Below are 17,500 nucleotides of genomic sequence, written 5' to 3' on the forward strand. Positions count from 1 at the left end.
GAGAGAGATAGGCAGAGAGAGAGAGAGAGAGAGAGAGAGAGAGAGGAGGTGGAGAGGAGTTGATGAGATTTTAATGTGAAGGTCAACTTGTTATAACTCGGATCTCTGTGGGAATATTAGTCCCATCACGGCGCTCGGGGCTGGGGGTGGGGGTGTGGGTGGGGGGCGGGTCGGAGCGAGGCGGGACGTCTGTTTGAGAGGAGAGGAGGAGGAGGAGAGGAGGAGGATGAGAGTGAGAGGGAGTGAGAGAAAGAGAGAGAGAGAGAGAGAGAGAGAGAGAGATGCCTGGGAGGTGGGTTTCTGCTGGATCAACAACAACTACGACAGTAAATAGAGGGGTCAGCATCTTGTGTGTGTGTGTGTGTGTGTGCGTTTGTGTGTGTGTCTGTGTGTGCGTGTGCTTGAGATGGAGTGTGTGTACATGTGAGGGAATGAAATAAAGGCGTGTGTGTGTGTGTGAATCAAACGCTTCACTGCCTTCTTTTTCTCATCACTTCTTAAGTTTATTTAGATTTTCTTTCACCAGTACACAGGAACAAGAGGAAACACACACAAGCGCACACACACGCACACGCACACACTCACACATATACTGTATATATATATAAAATGCATCAATTATCTATTGTATCATCTATTATTCACTGCTACTATCTATCATATCTATTATATTTAAGTATTGTGTGTTGCGACATTCGACCTCCACTCAAAGTGGAACCAAACCAAACTGTGACCTTTGACCTATGCTCGTATTCCATTTCCTTCATTACAGAACGGAATTATTAGATTGTGTGTTTGATGACAGCGCGGCTATTATCTTTCCACGTATTGATCGATCCCAGTTGAGCCACACTTTTAATTACGCCTAATCAATGTGGTCTGCGTCATCACACACACACTGAGAAGCATGATAGTATACAGCACATCACGTGGACACACAAGCTCCAGTTTCCAGCCTGAGGGAACCATTTCAAACCGATTTCCTCCTTTCTCAGATTGAAATGGTTTCCCTTTTCACTGCAGTCTTTCGAATCCTGCATCAGAATAATGGAGAAGGATAATAATAGAGCATAAAGTGGACGACTCGTCTGCATCCTCCTTCTTTCGGCGCCTCTGCAGGTCACCTAAGGTCAACGGTGTGACATTAAATGGAGAGTCGGGTCAGTTTGTGTCACATAGACACACGCACACACACATACACATACACACAAAATAGAATCAGATAGGTATTAGAATTTTCTAAACACTGGAAAATTATAGCTGTTTTAATTAAAATACTGCGTCTCACAACTCAAGACGCTTCTACTCAAAGTGATGGAAACGTTTGACATGTAAACACAAACTTCTAGGCAGATCTGAGACATCGTTTAGAAAACTAAACTACTAATGGTGCTGAACACATCGCATGCATAGAGAGGTTTAAATCAAGTTAAGGGATCTCTAAGGTGGAAATCTATAATGCTGTTATTGTTGTAAGTTGATCGGGTGATTATAAAGTTATAATGCATCAAAGAGGATCTAGGAGTATAAATGTCTTGGCAGATTCATGTAAACGTCACAGTTTGCTTATGAGAGGTTTCTTTCATACTCGCTGCTAGTATGAAAGTTTTCATTTTAAAATCCTTTTGTTATAAAACGATCAAATCATAGGCGGGATTAACAGGGGACGTTTGTTTAGGCGGAGGTGGGGTCAGATCTTCAAACGGCGGTGAGAGGCGAGGGGGCAAATTCTGGGTTGAGGAAGGAGAAGCCCTGGAAGTCCTCCTGGTTGATGGCTGCTAGTACGTCCGGGTCAGAGGGCGTGAGGGCCGAAGGAGCCGCCGTGAAGAATTTGTCGAAGTTCTCGCCTTTTTTCCCGCCCTGACCGAGACGAAGGAAAGACACATGGACACACATCAGAAGGCATATTCATACCAGAGTTTACCACTAATTGTATTTATAAATGCTGTCATGCTTCGTCCTAAGACGCCATGAGAACACAAAAGATGACGGACAGACACGTCCACATGCTCAGATTTCTCCACCACACCTCCGTCACATCTCCTTCCTGCTCCTTAACGACATGTGACGGCTGCTCTGCTGGATGATATGAATCTCATCTGCCTAATGGGCCTGACCCCTGACCCCTGTGCATATTCGCTCCTCTTACGGCAGCGCCCCTCCACCTGCCAGCCAGGCCGCAGACCGCCGCATCACGGGCTAATGATGGCGGACATTTGCATACGGGAGAGAGAGGCTGCACTGCGAGGTCAGGGGGCGCTGTCTGCTACGACTGAACTCTCTGTCTGAAAGCACAATGAGCCCATCTCAAAGGTGATGTGTGTGAGAGAGAGAGAGAGAGAGAGAGAGAGAGAGAGAGAGAGAGAGAGAGAAAGGGATGGCAGGTGGGACACAAAGTTGAATAGAGGAGGAGATGAGGTGCTGAAATGGTCAGCCCAATGTGGACAGAATGACTGAAAGGGGAGAGGGAGGGAAACAGAGAGGGAGGGAGAGAATGCAAACAGATGGATGTGAGGGAGAGAGAGAGAAAGAGAGAGAAAGAAAAAGAGAGGGAAGAAAAGAAAACGCCGTGGTCCGTGACTGACAGTTCTGGGTTTGAATGGTGGTTGGATCTCCAGTCTCTCCAGACGGTCCCAGTCGATCCAGCGGAAGAAAGGATGCTCCCTTATCTCTCTCTCTGCATCCTGCGCTCCGCCCAGACGTTTGGCAGGATGCTTCGTCATGAGCTGAGGGAGGAACGGAGAGAAGAGAGGGAGGAAAGAGAAGAAGTGAGACAAGTGTTTGTTTGTTTTTCGATGTATACACTGCATGTTTGCAAATGAATTTATGACTTACTCCTTTGCAGATGGCGACCGCCTCACGGGAGAGAGTCTTTGGGTACGAGACGCTGTGCTCCATGATGGACTGAAACAGCTCCTCTTCATCAATACCATCGAACGGCGGCTGCAATGATGGAGTGCGAATATAGAGAGGAGTGTAAAAATGAAATATGCAAAACTAGAATCATCACTAGAGGCCTGTAATTACCTGTCCTGCCAGCATTTCATACAGCAGAACGCCAAAAGACCACCAGTCCACCGCTTTATTATAGGGCTGATACGCCACAATCTGACAGAGAGAGAGAGAGGAGATAAAAGACATGAAAATGACAGGAAAGGAAAAATAGAAACAACCCACGAGTGTGTGTCTGCTGCTCCTCGACGGGGATGAGATGAAACTGACAGAGACAGTTGGAGGGAAAAGCAGAGAGGAAAAGGGAATTTGTGGCATTAGGGAAGGTAAATGTATGAGTAAGCTCAGAAACAATGAACACATGACGGTGGATTAGTGTGTTTGTGTTTGCGTTTGTGAGCGTGTGTGTGTGTGTGTGTGTGTGTGTGTGTGTGTGTGTGTGTGTTTGTGCAGCGGAAAGCATGGATGGAACAACACGGAGCCCCCGGGGAAATATACTGTAACTCTTCCAAAATGGCAGATGCAGGGGAATCAATGGATGTTTACATAAGAGAGTCAATACCCAGGAGAGCAGCAGCGAGGTTTCAGCGCCAAAGACATCCACAAAGTGTCCACAAACCCCCCACGCCCCCCCAAAAAAGAATGGCTTCTGTCATCATTACAGTTAGATATCACAGCACAAACCACATCCGGGCAGATCTTTGTGGTGACAGTACACACTTCATCTTGTGGTAAATTGTGTGGCAAACATGGAGATGCAAGGTCTCTGAAGGACAACGGCGGCTGCTACCGAGGGTTCTTACAGTGCGAACACGCGGCGCTAATTCAATCGTGTGGAGTTAATTATTCAAAAATGCTGACAAGGTCACAGAAGACAGATGAGAAGAGAGGAGTTGCGGAGGAAAGAAAAGAAAAAAAAAAAACGGGTCAACCAGAGTGAGGGAGGCATTCAGAGAGGTCAAGCCTATACCTCAGGGGCGATGTAGTCCGGGGTGCCACAGAAGGTGTGTGTGGTGTCACCCTCAAGCATGCCCTCCCTGCACATCCCGAAGTCGGCGATCTTGATGTGGCCCTCGCTGTCGAGCAGCACGTTATCCAGCTTCAGATCCCTGAGAGAGGGAGCGAGAGAGAGAGAGAGAGAGAGGGGGAGGGAGAGAGGGAGGGCACCCGGCAAGACGGATTAGGACCACATGGATCACTGTGACAGATAACATCTTTACAAGTCATTAGCCGCCAAAGACAGAATGAATCTATGTCAGGTTCGGCTTCTCTACCTGTAGATGATGCCTTTGCTGTGGAGGTAGAAGAGGCCAATCGCAATCTCTGCAGCATAAAACCTAGAGGAAGAGGAAGAGAGAGGGGGGGGGGGGGGGGGTCATTACTGGTCCCACACAGTCTCTCAAAAATTGGCCAAAGTGTTTCCGTTAATTCAAGAGGGGTTTGATGACAAGAAGAGAGGGAGGAGGGAGATGAAAGGGAGACAAGGCCAACACATGAAAGGAAGGGAGGGGAAGAAAGAGAGAGCTGGAAAATGACTAACGGAGCGAGAATTAGTTTTGGATTGATCAAAGATTATTGATCAGATGAATAGCCGGGAGTCAGGGGGGGAGAATGGTAGATGAAAGGATTAGATTAGTGGGAGGAGGAAAAGATGGAGGAGAGGGGAGTCGTGCTGGCACATGGTGCTGCATGGTGACTTTTTATAGCAAGTGTAATGAACAAAGCAACGAGATGAGTGTGTGTTCGTGTGTGTGAGAGAGGAAGAGAGAATAAAAGAAAGAGGGTGAGACAGTGTGTAGATGAGGACGGATAAAAAGTACAAGAAAATGGTTTGCTGATTACATACGCAGCATGAGCCTCTTTGAACTTGCCGACTATCTGGATGTGAAACATCAGGTCGCCACCATTCACGTACTCCATCACATAGTACAGGCGGTCCTGCAGAAACAACACACACACACACACACACACACACACACATATACACACAGGCACAGCATAATCACTTCTTGTCTAAATTAAAAAGCAATCTGCTAAAACCTCTCCTCCAGGACTCAGGACCTTGTTAAGGAAAGTGAGCTAATTATTTCATTTATTAATCGGAATTCTCAGCCAACCTGGACAGAAACAATTCCTGAGGGAGCCATGCAGCCAAAATGTCAGCCGGGTTTATGGACAATTTAATGAAAATGATGTGGCTGATTTGGGACCTGGTATAGCTTTTCACACACACACACCGCACACACACCTCGGTCTGGAAGGCGCTGTAAAGCGATGTGAGGAAGTGTGGGCGAGAGGCGAGCGCGAGGACCCTCCTCTCCACCAGGGCGCTCTCTGTGTCCTCATCCTGAAAGAGCACGTCCTTCTTCAGCACCTTCACGGCAAAGAGACGCTCGCTGCCCCGCTCCTCTGCAAGAAGAACCTACGGACAGAGAGACAGACAGAGAGACGGACAGATAGACAGGGAGGAGAGAGTTACTGTTACAGGTATTCCTACATTTCTGACCCTGATCAGGAAAGGAAAACTATAATTCCATCATCACACTTTTTAATGTCAAGTTCATGTTCACTCTTGTGTTATAATCAGACATTAAAAACACATCTGGGCTGGGATTCTGTGAGATGTGTTGCCTGTGCGTTGCTCTGGAAGCTCACAACGCTCCATCATTTACTGAAATGAGAGCGGCCGCGTGCGTGAGGGTCACAGGCTTGTATGGTCAAGTGCGCTGCAGAGTGCTGATAGTGGGAGTGTTCCAAACCACCGCGTCAGCTGCTTCTGCTGCTGTGTGTGTGAATGGTCACCGTGGGATCTCATCTGACTTTCAAATGCTGCTGCAGACTACAGAGAAATACATGGTTTCATTTTTCACAAATCAATGACTACTAACACTGAGAATGTGCCAACGTGTGCATGTATGTGTGTGTGTGTCTGTGTCTGTGTGTGTGTGTGTGTGCACGGCATAGGTATGTGTGATGCCAGCAGATGCTATTGATGAACTGCCAGTCACTGAGAGAAATCCTGACAGCCTCTGTGTGAATTTGTCTGTAGTGCTTCTCTCTCTCTCTCTTTCTCTCTCTCTCTCTCTCTCCCTCTCTCTCTCTCTCTCTCTCTCGCGCTCTCTCCTTTCATTTTAGTGATTTTGTCACTATCTGCAGCACCGTGTCCTTCACTTTTTTACTCCCTCTCTCTCTCTGTCTCTCTCCCTTTCTGTCTGCGTCTCTCCATCTGCAGCCCTGGGGTCTGTCTCTCCTCCAGGGTCACTCTTCCTCTCATCTTACATAAGAAGAGTCTATTTCTCCATCCCTCTGTAGACTCTCCTCTGACAATTATGAAACAGCACAGAGGGATTTCAGAGGAGGAAAAAAGGACTCGGTATTCTGCTCTCTTCATTACGGCTGAGGCTCATCTACTGGGGAATTAATGAGAAAATGGTGAGCAGAGGGCCCCTTGAAGTGAACAGCTCCAGAAGGACTGACTGAGCACAGAGCGGCAGCCAGAGTGAGCGCCACGCTGACAACACAAGAGAAGCCAAGGGTTAAACGAATCACCCGGGGAGAGGACGGAGAGACAATGAGACGTCGAGAGCACGAGAGGAGATTTGACAAAGAAATGGCAGAATTGTGGACAGAAATGCCACTCAAAGGTCAAATTCATCATCATAGAAATGAATAAAAGACAGAAATAAGCTTTGTTCTCAGCATGAACGTGTAATTTGCTCATTAACACGGCGCTCACCTTCCCGAAGCTGCCTTTGCCGAGCACCATGAGGAAGTTGAAGTCGTGCATGCCCACTTTGGCCTTGCCGGGACCCGGGGCGTGGACGGGTGGACAGGAGCGGACAGAGGCCGGGGACAGGGCGGCGGGGAAGGGCTCAGACAGCGGGACAGGCACGGCCAGGGGCAGAGAGGGCGCAGATGCGTCCGGCTGAAGCTCCTGAATAAGCACAACAACACCTCCAGGTTTAAATAACACTCTTGCAGACTTCTCCTGCACCCGGGCAGAGATGGATTGTTACTGACAAGAAAGGCAACAGTATTATCGATTATCTGATTATTTAGCGACATCATCAGGCATAAATCTCCTGTGTCGCTCTGGCTCGGATAGAAATTGCAGGCAGAGGGGTGATTAAAGACTCTGACCTGACGTGGACAGTACCGGATGTTGTTTATTAGATATAGATAATTAGGTGTGGTGATACGGAGGAGAATAAGGCCATTCAGGCTAAAGCAATAACCTGAAGCAATAACAGGAAGCAACAACAATCAAATGCAACAATCAAATCATTACTGTCTGAGCCGGTGTGTTGTGGTGCGGTCTACCTCCAGGTCCGGGTCGGGTACAGGAATGTTGTAATACTCTCCCTCGTCCTGAGCCAGCAGCTTGAACCAGCCGCTGATGGAGCGCCGGAAGATCTCGCTCACGCCGAACGACAGCGCCCCCATGAAGTCGTTACGGGAAGTGCGATCCCAGTCCCAAACCTCTACAGACAGACGGCGGTCCCATTGCTGACCTCGCACCGAGCTGGATGGGTGGAGGAGGGTTTCCATGAGAACCACACACAAACACAAACGCAAACAGACATGCAGCTACACACAGTCTGACACACACATAAATTCAGTTATGATTAGAGTTCCAGGACAGTTGTAGCTTCTCTTCTTCTTCTATGGTGGTTATTTGTTCACCCTGTAATCCACATTTCTGGGAGTTTTTTTTTTTTTTTTTCATCCTCCAGGCACATTCTGACCTCCAGCTTTTGTCAATTTTCCACCTTGGGATTAAATTTCACACAGACTCACAAGGTGAACGACTCATTCCACACAGGGTTGAGCGTGGAGCGGATGGTCTTGGTCTTCTGTTTGCTGTGGCTCTTCGGGTCCGGAATCAGTTTCAGTTTGACGTAAGGGTCCGATAGGCCGTTAGGATCCATGGGCATCAGGTTACTGGCCTCCCGCACTGAAGGGAGGGCAGCAGAGAGAGAGAGAGAGAGAGAGAGAGAGAGAGAGAGAGAGAGAGAGAGAGAGAGAGAGAGAGAGAGAGTCAATATGTTTCATCTCACTTTTGTTTTACATCCGCACTTCCCATAAATGCGCACACCTGTGACAAAGACCTCCTCGCTCTCTCCTCTGACGGTCAGGTGGATCCTGCCTCTCTTCTCTGTGTGGTCCTGACCGCACAGACTGGGAACACTGGTCTCACATCGCCGATGGACGTTCATATCACAACCTCACGAGGCAAACACACACACAGCATACACATGTGCTTATACAGCTTTAACAGATACAGGTTGAATGTTGAACGTTGACTGTACGTGCACACATGTCTGATGTGCGTGTTGTGAACTCACAGGTACATTTCATTCCCTGGTGTATGAGGCCGTACAGCAGAGAGCCACAGTGGTCACAGAAAGTGGGACTGGAATACGTCTGGACCTTAAATTTGTGTCGACTCTTCAGGTCCTGGAACACAAAAGAAATATTCATGAGGGAAATCTGCATGGAGAATTTAGCATCAGTATACACACTGACCATGAAATAGACTGTGGATACACACACACACACACACAAACACACATTTTCACACACAGATAGATGCACATTATGATTAGCGGTGGAATGTTGAGTGGGGTATTCATGGACAAGCCAATTAGATTTCTCCACTGGGAGAGGACATATAAATGAGACTGCATCTAGGCAAGGCTGTGTGTGTGTGTGTGTGTGTGTGTGTACCCTGTGCAGAGGGATGAATCATTTTTATCTCTCAACAGCCACAGCTCATCACCCCCCCCCCCATGCACCACCTTCTCCCAAACTGTTTTGCTCTTCCCTCATCACTCTGAGTCTCTTTTAAGAGCCCTGCCACCCTCCTTCTCTCATTTCTGTCACCGTGTTCCTTTCTTTCTCTCATCCTTGCAGACTCAAACACACTCACGCTGTCACACATGTCGCCCTTGACCTCATTTCTGAGGCAGTTTATTTAGCTGGCAGAAAAAGTGAAAAAGACAAATCTCCCTGAAATCCACAAAATGCCACAGAGAGGAAGACGGAGCGTCTGTTGCTCTCGCACGCTAATTCCCCTCCTTATCAGTTCCTCCCACCCTCCACCTGTGTCTCACCCTCTCCCTATCTTCAGCTCACTGCCTCTCACAGGCCTCGTAGGATGACATGACATGAGTGCAGACGTCACGGACGGGGCGAGTTTGTGCGATGAAAAGGATGTACAGCGAGAACGAGAGATGAGTCACACGCGTGTTAGAGGCGACGGATGAATGGACTGATTCGTTGATGAAAGGGAAATAAGGCAAACAAGAAAGTGGAAAATGATGTTAAACAAGGAATGCTGAATACACTGACACATCTACTCACGTCTGGTCTTGGAGCGGTCACAGAGCCCGGACAAGTAAAGGTCACAAACTCGTGACATCGTTTGTGGACCACAAAGCTGCACACTAGAGAGAAGAAACGTCCAAAGACACGGCTGCTAAATCATCTGAGTGGAATAAATAAATAGAGCAAACACACAGTAAGAGCAGGTTGGTCTCTACCTTGACACTGAAATCCCTGTTTGCCGATGCCCCTGAGTGAGAAAACACACAGATTAACACACTAAAACAATGTTCTTGACTCCACGTTCAGGGTGAAATACTGTACATGTTTCCCTGCCAAGTGAAAACTGTGCCAAGACAGAGCTGCTGTTTTTAGACCAATAGACATGCAGAGACAATTTGAGCGTGAGGTGTGTGTGTGTGTGTGTGTGTGTCCAGTGTGTGTGATAAATAATGTCTTCAACTCTGTTTGTGTGTCTATCCTTTCCAAACCTCCACTGCTGACTAGGTCAAGTAGAGCTTTGTCAATTGTCTCTGTTGTCTTATTCTCTCTTGCTATCTCTCTCTCTCACACACACACCACACACACACACACAAACCCTACTCCTGTTTCCAGAAGAGCAACGTCGGCTTGTTTCCAGTGTCTCCTTAGAGCTTTAATTGAATAATTAAAGCCATTGATTGACTAAAGAGTCCACTCAGCGGCCTGCCTGCTGTGAATCAACTTTTGATTAGGAGAGAAACCTCCTTCCCGTCCTGCTGCAGAGGCCTCAGGGTTCATAGGAAACTCACCATTAACACTGATCTGCAATCAGTTCACCATCTAGCCGGAGAATAATTAAAGATGGAGTTGCAGAAGATAATCTGAGCATTGATCTGCATTCAACACCTGCACCCCCCCAGTCTGCTGCAGGGATGGGATGAAAACTCGGTGCTGCTTTTTTGTTTGACCAGCAGAGAGCAACAGAGAACCAGGTATGAGCCCAGAGAGGATCCACAGCGCTGCTCACTGGCTGGAGAAGGAAGCGAGCCAGCAATGTGTCACAGGGAATTCACTGAGAGGGATAATTGGTTTTCAACTTTAATGATGCACTAAAAAGCTCTCCAACACATACAATCAAACAAAAAGTTGCCAGATAAAACTGTCAGAAAACGGCGATAAAATTCAACCTCAAAACCTTCTCACTGCGTCGGACTAACAAGACAGCAAGAAGTGGGATAACGAACAAACACGGCTTCACCTCTGCTACTCTCCTTGTCCTTGGATCCGTTTCAAGTGTTCCATTATGGTTTTTAAAAAGAAACTGTTCATATTCTGTGACCGTTCAGATTCCCAGACTGACCTCTTCATCAGACACACAAAGTTTGACCTTAACATCCGGCACAGTGGCTTTGTATGATGTATCATGATTATAAAAGGAAACGTGGAAGATAAAGAATCCACTTCCTGTTAGAGCCTGGATTAACAAATGTGATATTTACATCTGTTTATTAGAGTGATCTTTTCTCAGTTTTTAATTAATCCCAGGTTCCCGTCGAGGGATCTGACACCCAGGCTGAGAGCCGAGAGCCGCTCTGACATCCTGTGTGAGGGAAAAGAGTTTTCACCCTCAACTAAGTGCCGCAACCACGGCCAAGACAGCAGCCAACTGGAGAAATGTCCTGAAAGCTACCCAGAGGCTGCTGGCACACTCAACATACACCCACACCATATGTCAAACACACACACACACAAACACACACACAAGCCGGTGTCTTTGTATAATTATCCGTGTGTCTGCATTTTAGAGAAACAACATTTTTTTACTGAAGTACTAAGCATTTTAGGCACTGAAACTTTAAATATTTAATCTACTAGAACCACCTGGGGCTGTAGTTACTCAATACTTTAAAGAGAGATTGCTTAAAATTAATAAGATATGATGTTTACTTGTATTTGTGGATGTATAATAATATAATCAGCAAGATTATTGCACCAAACTTCAGAATAAGTACTTTTACTTTTGACATACACCTCTGTTTCTTTGCCTTTTACTCTCTGCAATCTGAAAACATGTAAATGCATGTGAATGTGGGCGTTAAGCAACTGTGTGTCCTTTTAATTATTTGAGTAACCGCTGTGGAATGTGGGCAGCAGTGTAGAGGTGAGGTCCCACTCTCAGGTCAGTGTGGGCCCTTGATTCCAGTGGGGAAACAGAGCAGGAGCAGAAACATTCAAAGAAGGACTGAATCAGAGGGACGCCTGAGGAGGATGCTTATGAACTGAACCACACTGTTTTCTGTGTGGATGAACAGCCCTCTGTGTGTGTGTGTGTGTGTGTGTTTTACCAGATGAAGTCAGTGCAGTGGCTGCAGAAGGTGGGCTGTTTGAAGAAGCGTGCCGTGAACTGATGGTCCTTCACCTCGACGATCCTCTTGTGTTTGAGCGCTCCTTTTCTCTGGAAGACTGGGACCCTGGGCGGTGGGGAGAGGGGCGAGGGAAGAGGGGAGGAGGCCGATGTCGGGGAGGCCAGTGTGAGCGGGGAGAGGGAGGGGGAGACTGGGGTGGACATGATGCCTGGAGGAGAGTTTGGAGAGGAATGAATGATGAGAGCCGGTTTGTTAGATTGTTAAAGATCGGTGATGAGGTGAGACAGAGCCGAGCGGAGGAACATATAATAGGTCAGGGCACACGGGATGAGAAGATGGAGAGACGCGGGGAAGGTGACAGGTAAGGAGAGAGAGGAGGGAGAGTATGGTGCGATAAATAAGACAGAGAGGTTAATTCACAGACAGAACCGTCCTCAGAGACAATAAACGATTAGTGCAACTGGCTGTGTGTCCCACATACCGCCTGTCCCTTTCACCCTCCCTCTCTCTTTACGTCTCTCCCTGCACCCCCCGCCACCCTGATCATCATGTCAACGGTACCTCCTGTTGCCATGTCAACAACACCCCCACCGCCTGCTCCAATATTACAGCCTGTATCCTCCCTTGACTTCCCGCCTGCCCTTATTAGCAATTAGTGTCATTTCAGAATAAAGTTAGGGCAGAATAATGTGTGTGTGTGTGTGTGTGTCTATAGGGGGAGAGAATGTGGTGGAAGAAAGTGCCAAACTGCAGATAATAGCCAGAGAGACTGTGGTGCAAGAGGTGCACTCTGCTAAATGATAAATGAAAAAGCAACAGAGATTTAATGAATAAATAAATACGTCCACAGCAAGAACCGTGCCAGAAAAATGTGATGAAACCAGAGCATCTTAGCAAAGAAGTGAATCAGTCAAAGAGGAAGAAGAGAAGGAGGATGAGGGGAAAACCGGCACAGCGCACAAAAATTAACCGAAAAATACAATTTTAAAATAAATACGCTGTAAAAAAATATGTGCAGACTCACAGAGTGAAGAGAGAGAGGAGACGATACCTGAGTCTGGGGTCACTTTGGGTGAAAACGCCTGAGTGATGGTCAGCTTCCTCTCTTCCTCTCCTTATCCTGCTCACTCTATAAAAAAAGGCTTTAATATCACACCTGTAGCCGAGTCACCTCAAGGAGGAGAAGAAAAAGAGGGCTGGAAGAGAAACACAAACCAAAGGAAAGCGGTGCCACCAAGAAACAACCAAGCGCAAAAAAGGAACAGAAAAAACAAAGCAACAAGAGTTTGAAAAATATTCAAGCAGAAGAAGAGGAAGAAGCAAAATGAGAGAGAAGAGGGGAGTGGTGCATATCCGTTAACCCACGGGCTGGGCGAGGAGGAGGAAGAGGTGGTATCCTCTTTCCAAGATTGATGCTGTTTTAACCATGAGGAGGACGAGAGAGAGAAAGAGGGAGAGAGAGAGAGAGAGAGAGAGAGAGAGAGGGAGAGAGAGGGAGAGAGAGAGAGAGAGGGAGAGAGAGAGAGAGAGAGAGAGAGAGAGAGAGAGAGAGAGAGAGAGAGAGAGAGAGAGAGAGAGAGAAAGATTGAGGGGCATAGGCAGCGATTCATTTTGAAATCTGGGTTACTTCTCTCTGGAGAGAAAGAGGGAGATAGAGGAAGGAGGACGGATGAGACAGAACATGCCATTTTGCCACAGCCGATACAGTATGGACGAGCAAATGCCAAACGTCTCTCACTTCTTGCTGTGCCAGAGAGAGAGAGAGAGAGATGGAGAGAGAGGGGAGAGGAGAGGCGAGGAGGGGAGAAAGGAAAGGGGGAGAGGAGAGAGTATCCAGTCTGGGAGGAAAAGAACAGAGAGAATCAGTGATAGCTGGTTGGTTAAGCTCGGTTTGGAAATCAGCTAAAACTGCAACTCCAAATATTGACAGTGACAGATTGAGCAGCAGATCCAGAAGGCTGCAGGATCAACAGGCCTGTGAAGAAACTCGCCTGTTAATCCGCTCGCTGCACATAAAATTTGTGTCGAGATCAGAGCGAGCGGCGGCACGATAATGGTGCTCCACTGTGCACCGAAACCAGGTCAGCAAAGCCTGATGGGAAGAGGGAAGTCTACCAAGAGAGCGCCGGGCAGTTTGTCCACTACAGAGAGTACAGAGCCACTGATTAAAGACAATCGCCCACATGCAACCAGTTTCACACAGTGAGACAATGACTTTCACAGAAAATCACGGACACACACACACACACACACACACACGCACATTTAATCACACTCGGCGTGTTGGCGCGGCACGTGGACGATCCTGGGAGAGGGGGAGCAAGAGGACGGAGCAAAGAACAGGCGGGGGACAAAGGGGTGGATTGGAGTGGGACGGAGAGACTGGAAGAGGGAGCGAAGGGTTGAAGGTCTAATTAATGGAAATGTAGGTTATTAGTCTCCTGATGAGGACACCGGCAGAGAATTAATTAACAATTATAATTAGCAAGATTGTTAGAGAGCAAAATGTGTCAGCCAGTAAGATAAGAGTGAGCTTGTGTACATACAGTGTGTGTGTGTGTGTGTGTGTGAGGCTGTCATCATTCTGTGTGTGTGACTCTATGAACATGGTACATGATACATGTCGTTTCAGCTGATTGGAGATGATCAAGGCTTTCCCGCACTCGACACACACACATGCATGCACGCACACACAAGCACACACACACATATACACACACGCTCACACACACACACACACACACACACACACACACACACACGCACACACACACACACACACATATACACACACGCTCACACACACACACACACACACACACACCCTCAAAGCCTCTCACTGTAAAAGTGCCAACGCCATCTTCATTTACTGCCGCATTAACACTCACACTCTTCATCAATCCTCCCCTGGATGAATCATGTCATTGTACTGGTCACAAATAAAAGACAAATTCGTCCCCGCGCGCTGAGACAAAGACACGAGAACACGAGGAAGCAAGCGTGTAATGTATGGATCTGTGGAGAGTCGGGGGGGAGAAAAAAAGAATGAACAGAACAATGCCCCCTTTCTCTCTGTGCGGCGTGATGAGTAAGCACTTGTGCATCTTAAAGTGTGTGTGTGTGTGTGTGTTTGCGTGCCTATCTGAGCATGCTTTACACTGTTTGATCCAGGGCCATAAAAAGCAAGTGTGGTGTGAGGCCGGCGTGTGATGCATGGAGGCTGTAAACCCAGAGGACGCACACACAAACACACACACACACACACACACACACCTGCCGCGTGACAAACACACAGGCAGCCAGTGGGGGAAAAAACAAATCAAACTCGCACTTAAGACAGACATGAATGGATTGGAGGATTAATTAGTAAATAATTATCATATAAAAGAACGAAGTAGATCCATGTTCATACGTCGTTGCCACAGTTTGGGATCATAAACACCTCTGTGCCTCATTCTCTCTCTGTCTGTCTATCTGTCTGTCTGTCTCTGTCTCTCTCTCTCTCTCTCTCCCTCTCTCTCTCTGCAGATGGCTATCTTATTATTTCTGACCATGGCTTAATGAAACCGAAAATTCTCCTTCGATGGAATCTTTTTGGAGGAGCAATCAACACTCCACCAATTACACGCGTCCATTATCTCCTAACGAGCGCTCGCTTTGCATCCAGCACCGGCTTCAACCTGGCAGGGCCGGCCGGGGCGATGGGGCCGGCTGGCTTTCTCCTCCAATGAAATTAAAGTAAATTGACTCACGTCAAGTGTTGTTTGTGGAATGGTTGGAGAAGCGGCGTGTGTGCTAATCATACCTGCCTGTTGAATTTGTCTCTTCAGAAACAATTGGCTCGCTCTGCCACTTTGTCTTTGGTTTTCTGCTTGTGTTTGCGTTTTAGGGGCCGCTGATCCACCGCGTTGTGGGAGAGAGACGGCGGCAAACTTGCGGGCCAGTCAGACGAGACATTTGGCAGGCGATGAAGTCGGGTCAACACGGCCTACAAACCCTCAGCAGTGAAGCGAATAAAAAACCTCTGGCTGTATTTATTTTACTGCTGAGCTGCCACAACGGCTCCCTCCCATCAACAGTAAACAGGCTACTACACAGCTGCATAAGTGAAATCAGTCTATCAGGTAGAGACGTGGACATTAGTGCTTAGAACGGCCCCAGAGGGACACTCAGCCAGAGGCCTAGCAGATCTAAATTCACCTCATGCCTGCGTTCTTGATTGTGATTGGTCAAAAGATGGTTTGTGATGGTTTCAGCCCGGCCAATCAGGGCGCCTGATCGCGAGTTCAAACAGGCAATGGAATCCACCGAATTGGATTCTGAGCACTGTCACGGAAAACAAACACGCCCCGCTGTGACAAGTGGGAGACTTCTACCCGCTCCGTGTTTGTTTCACACACTGATGGATCACGTCGGCCAAAAGCACACGAGTACAGGGTGGAACCATCAACCACGCACGTTCCTTTCTTTATAAATAAGTAAATAAATTGATCTTATTTGTACTTTGGATAAGTGTTCACGGCGCCCTGCTGCACTGAATGGAAGTCGAGTTTAAGGGCTGGAGTGTAATGAGTTTGGGACGGCGGCCAAGTGTGCAGATCATCTATAAACGTGCACGAAGCAAGCATGTGGGCTGGAACGTATTACTATTCACAGTATGTGCAAATTACTAACAAGAACACAGCATCTCCCTCTCTCTCTCTCTCTCTCTCTCTCTCTCTTTCTGCTTTGGGCTGCAGTATCCTTCTCAGTGCTGGAGGGAGGAAGAAGAGGTTGTGAACAAAATGTGCTCAAGGCGAAGGATGAAAGCAGGAGGACAGAAGGTTCAGGGTAACAGGGGTGAGCGGAGAATGAGGCGAGGGCACGAGGTAACGTCTGATCACATCTTAATCTTCCAGGATGTTTCTATGGTGAATTCCCCCCTGGGCAGGTGGCGTGTCTCTTACACACACACACAAACACACACACACACACACACACACACACACACACACACACACACACACACACACACACACACACACACGCAACACACACACACGCAACACAATAACCAGAGGGAATGGCATGATTAGTTATTCTGTTAGTTATTAGTTAGAGTCATGAAAAGCTGTTAACTCCTTCCATGCTGGCAAACATCACATTTCATGCAAACCAAACGTGTCTCTGTCCTGTCTTCACTTTCTGCTTCCTCTTGTGTGTGTGTGTCTTTGGGGCAAAAGTGGCATTATGACATACAGCAGCAGATCATAGCCGAGTCTTAATTGTACACACAGATTCTGTTGAGCCTAAGCAAAGGAACGCGTTTGCATTTAAAATGGTATTTGCATGATTGTGTCAACATTCATTACCATTAAAACGGATGAAACTGTCCAAATAGTCATAGATTATTACAAATGCATCATAATTAGATCAATGCTCTCTCTCTCTCTCCCCACCCCTCTCTCTCTCTTTCTCCCTCTCTCGCTCTTTCTCTCAGCTGTGGGTCAGTCAGCTCGTTTGTCTTGGCGGCCCGGTGTGAAAATGAAAATGGAGGAAGCGAGGGATCAGCTGTGTTGCTGGGAGAAAAACACACACACACACACACACACACACACACACACACACACACACACACAGCAGATGAAAGGATGCTTGGCTGTTGGCTTTTTTTTCTACTTTGGAGATCAAGCAGATGAGTTGTAGAACCCTGCGGCGCCGCACACACACGATGAAAGAGAAATAGTGATCTCGTCCCACATCATGTATCGTGAGAGTATATATTCTATGTATGTACATATGCTGTAGCTATAGATACACAATGATGGAAGATAACTACTAAGTATACTCTCTCATCTACTGTATTTAAGTGTTGCTCTTCCTCCATCATTCTTCTA

At 47.4% G+C, this 17,500-nt stretch overlaps 1 protein-coding gene across 2 annotated transcripts; it reads right to left on the reverse strand.

Annotated features, from left to right (window-relative positions):
• Positions 1-1,361: 1,361 nt before the first annotated feature.
• On the reverse strand, positions 1,362-11,827 carry prkcg (protein kinase C, gamma). 2 transcript variants are annotated; one of them, XM_076154724.1, is made up of 16 exons: positions 11,604-11,827; positions 9,495-9,526; positions 9,316-9,398; positions 8,298-8,409; positions 8,048-8,176; positions 7,750-7,906; positions 7,273-7,474; positions 6,689-6,883; positions 5,201-5,374; positions 4,799-4,890; positions 4,227-4,289; positions 3,923-4,061; positions 3,028-3,108; positions 2,836-2,943; positions 2,586-2,726; positions 1,362-1,860 (listed from the first exon to the last, which is right to left on the reverse strand). In XM_076154724.1, exons 1-16 carry the CDS (start codon positions 11,825-11,827, stop codon positions 1,699-1,701), a joined length of 2,094 nt encoding a protein of 697 aa, XP_076010839.1. In that variant the 3' UTR covers positions 1,362-1,698. The 2 variants fall into 2 exon arrangements, with proteins under 2 accessions (XP_076010839.1, XP_076010838.1); XM_076154723.1 differs by having other exon boundaries at positions 6,689-6,886.
• Between the last annotated feature and the right edge of the window lie 5,673 nt (positions 11,828-17,500).

Source organism: Genypterus blacodes, unplaced genomic scaffold (genome assembly GCF_046128005.1).
Source record: "Genypterus blacodes isolate CSIRO-AG114 ecotype Tasmania unplaced genomic scaffold, CSIRO-AGI_Gbla_v1 ptg000063l_1, whole genome shotgun sequence".
In the NCBI taxonomy this organism is placed as follows: domain Eukaryota; kingdom Metazoa; phylum Chordata; class Actinopteri; order Ophidiiformes; family Ophidiidae; genus Genypterus; species Genypterus blacodes.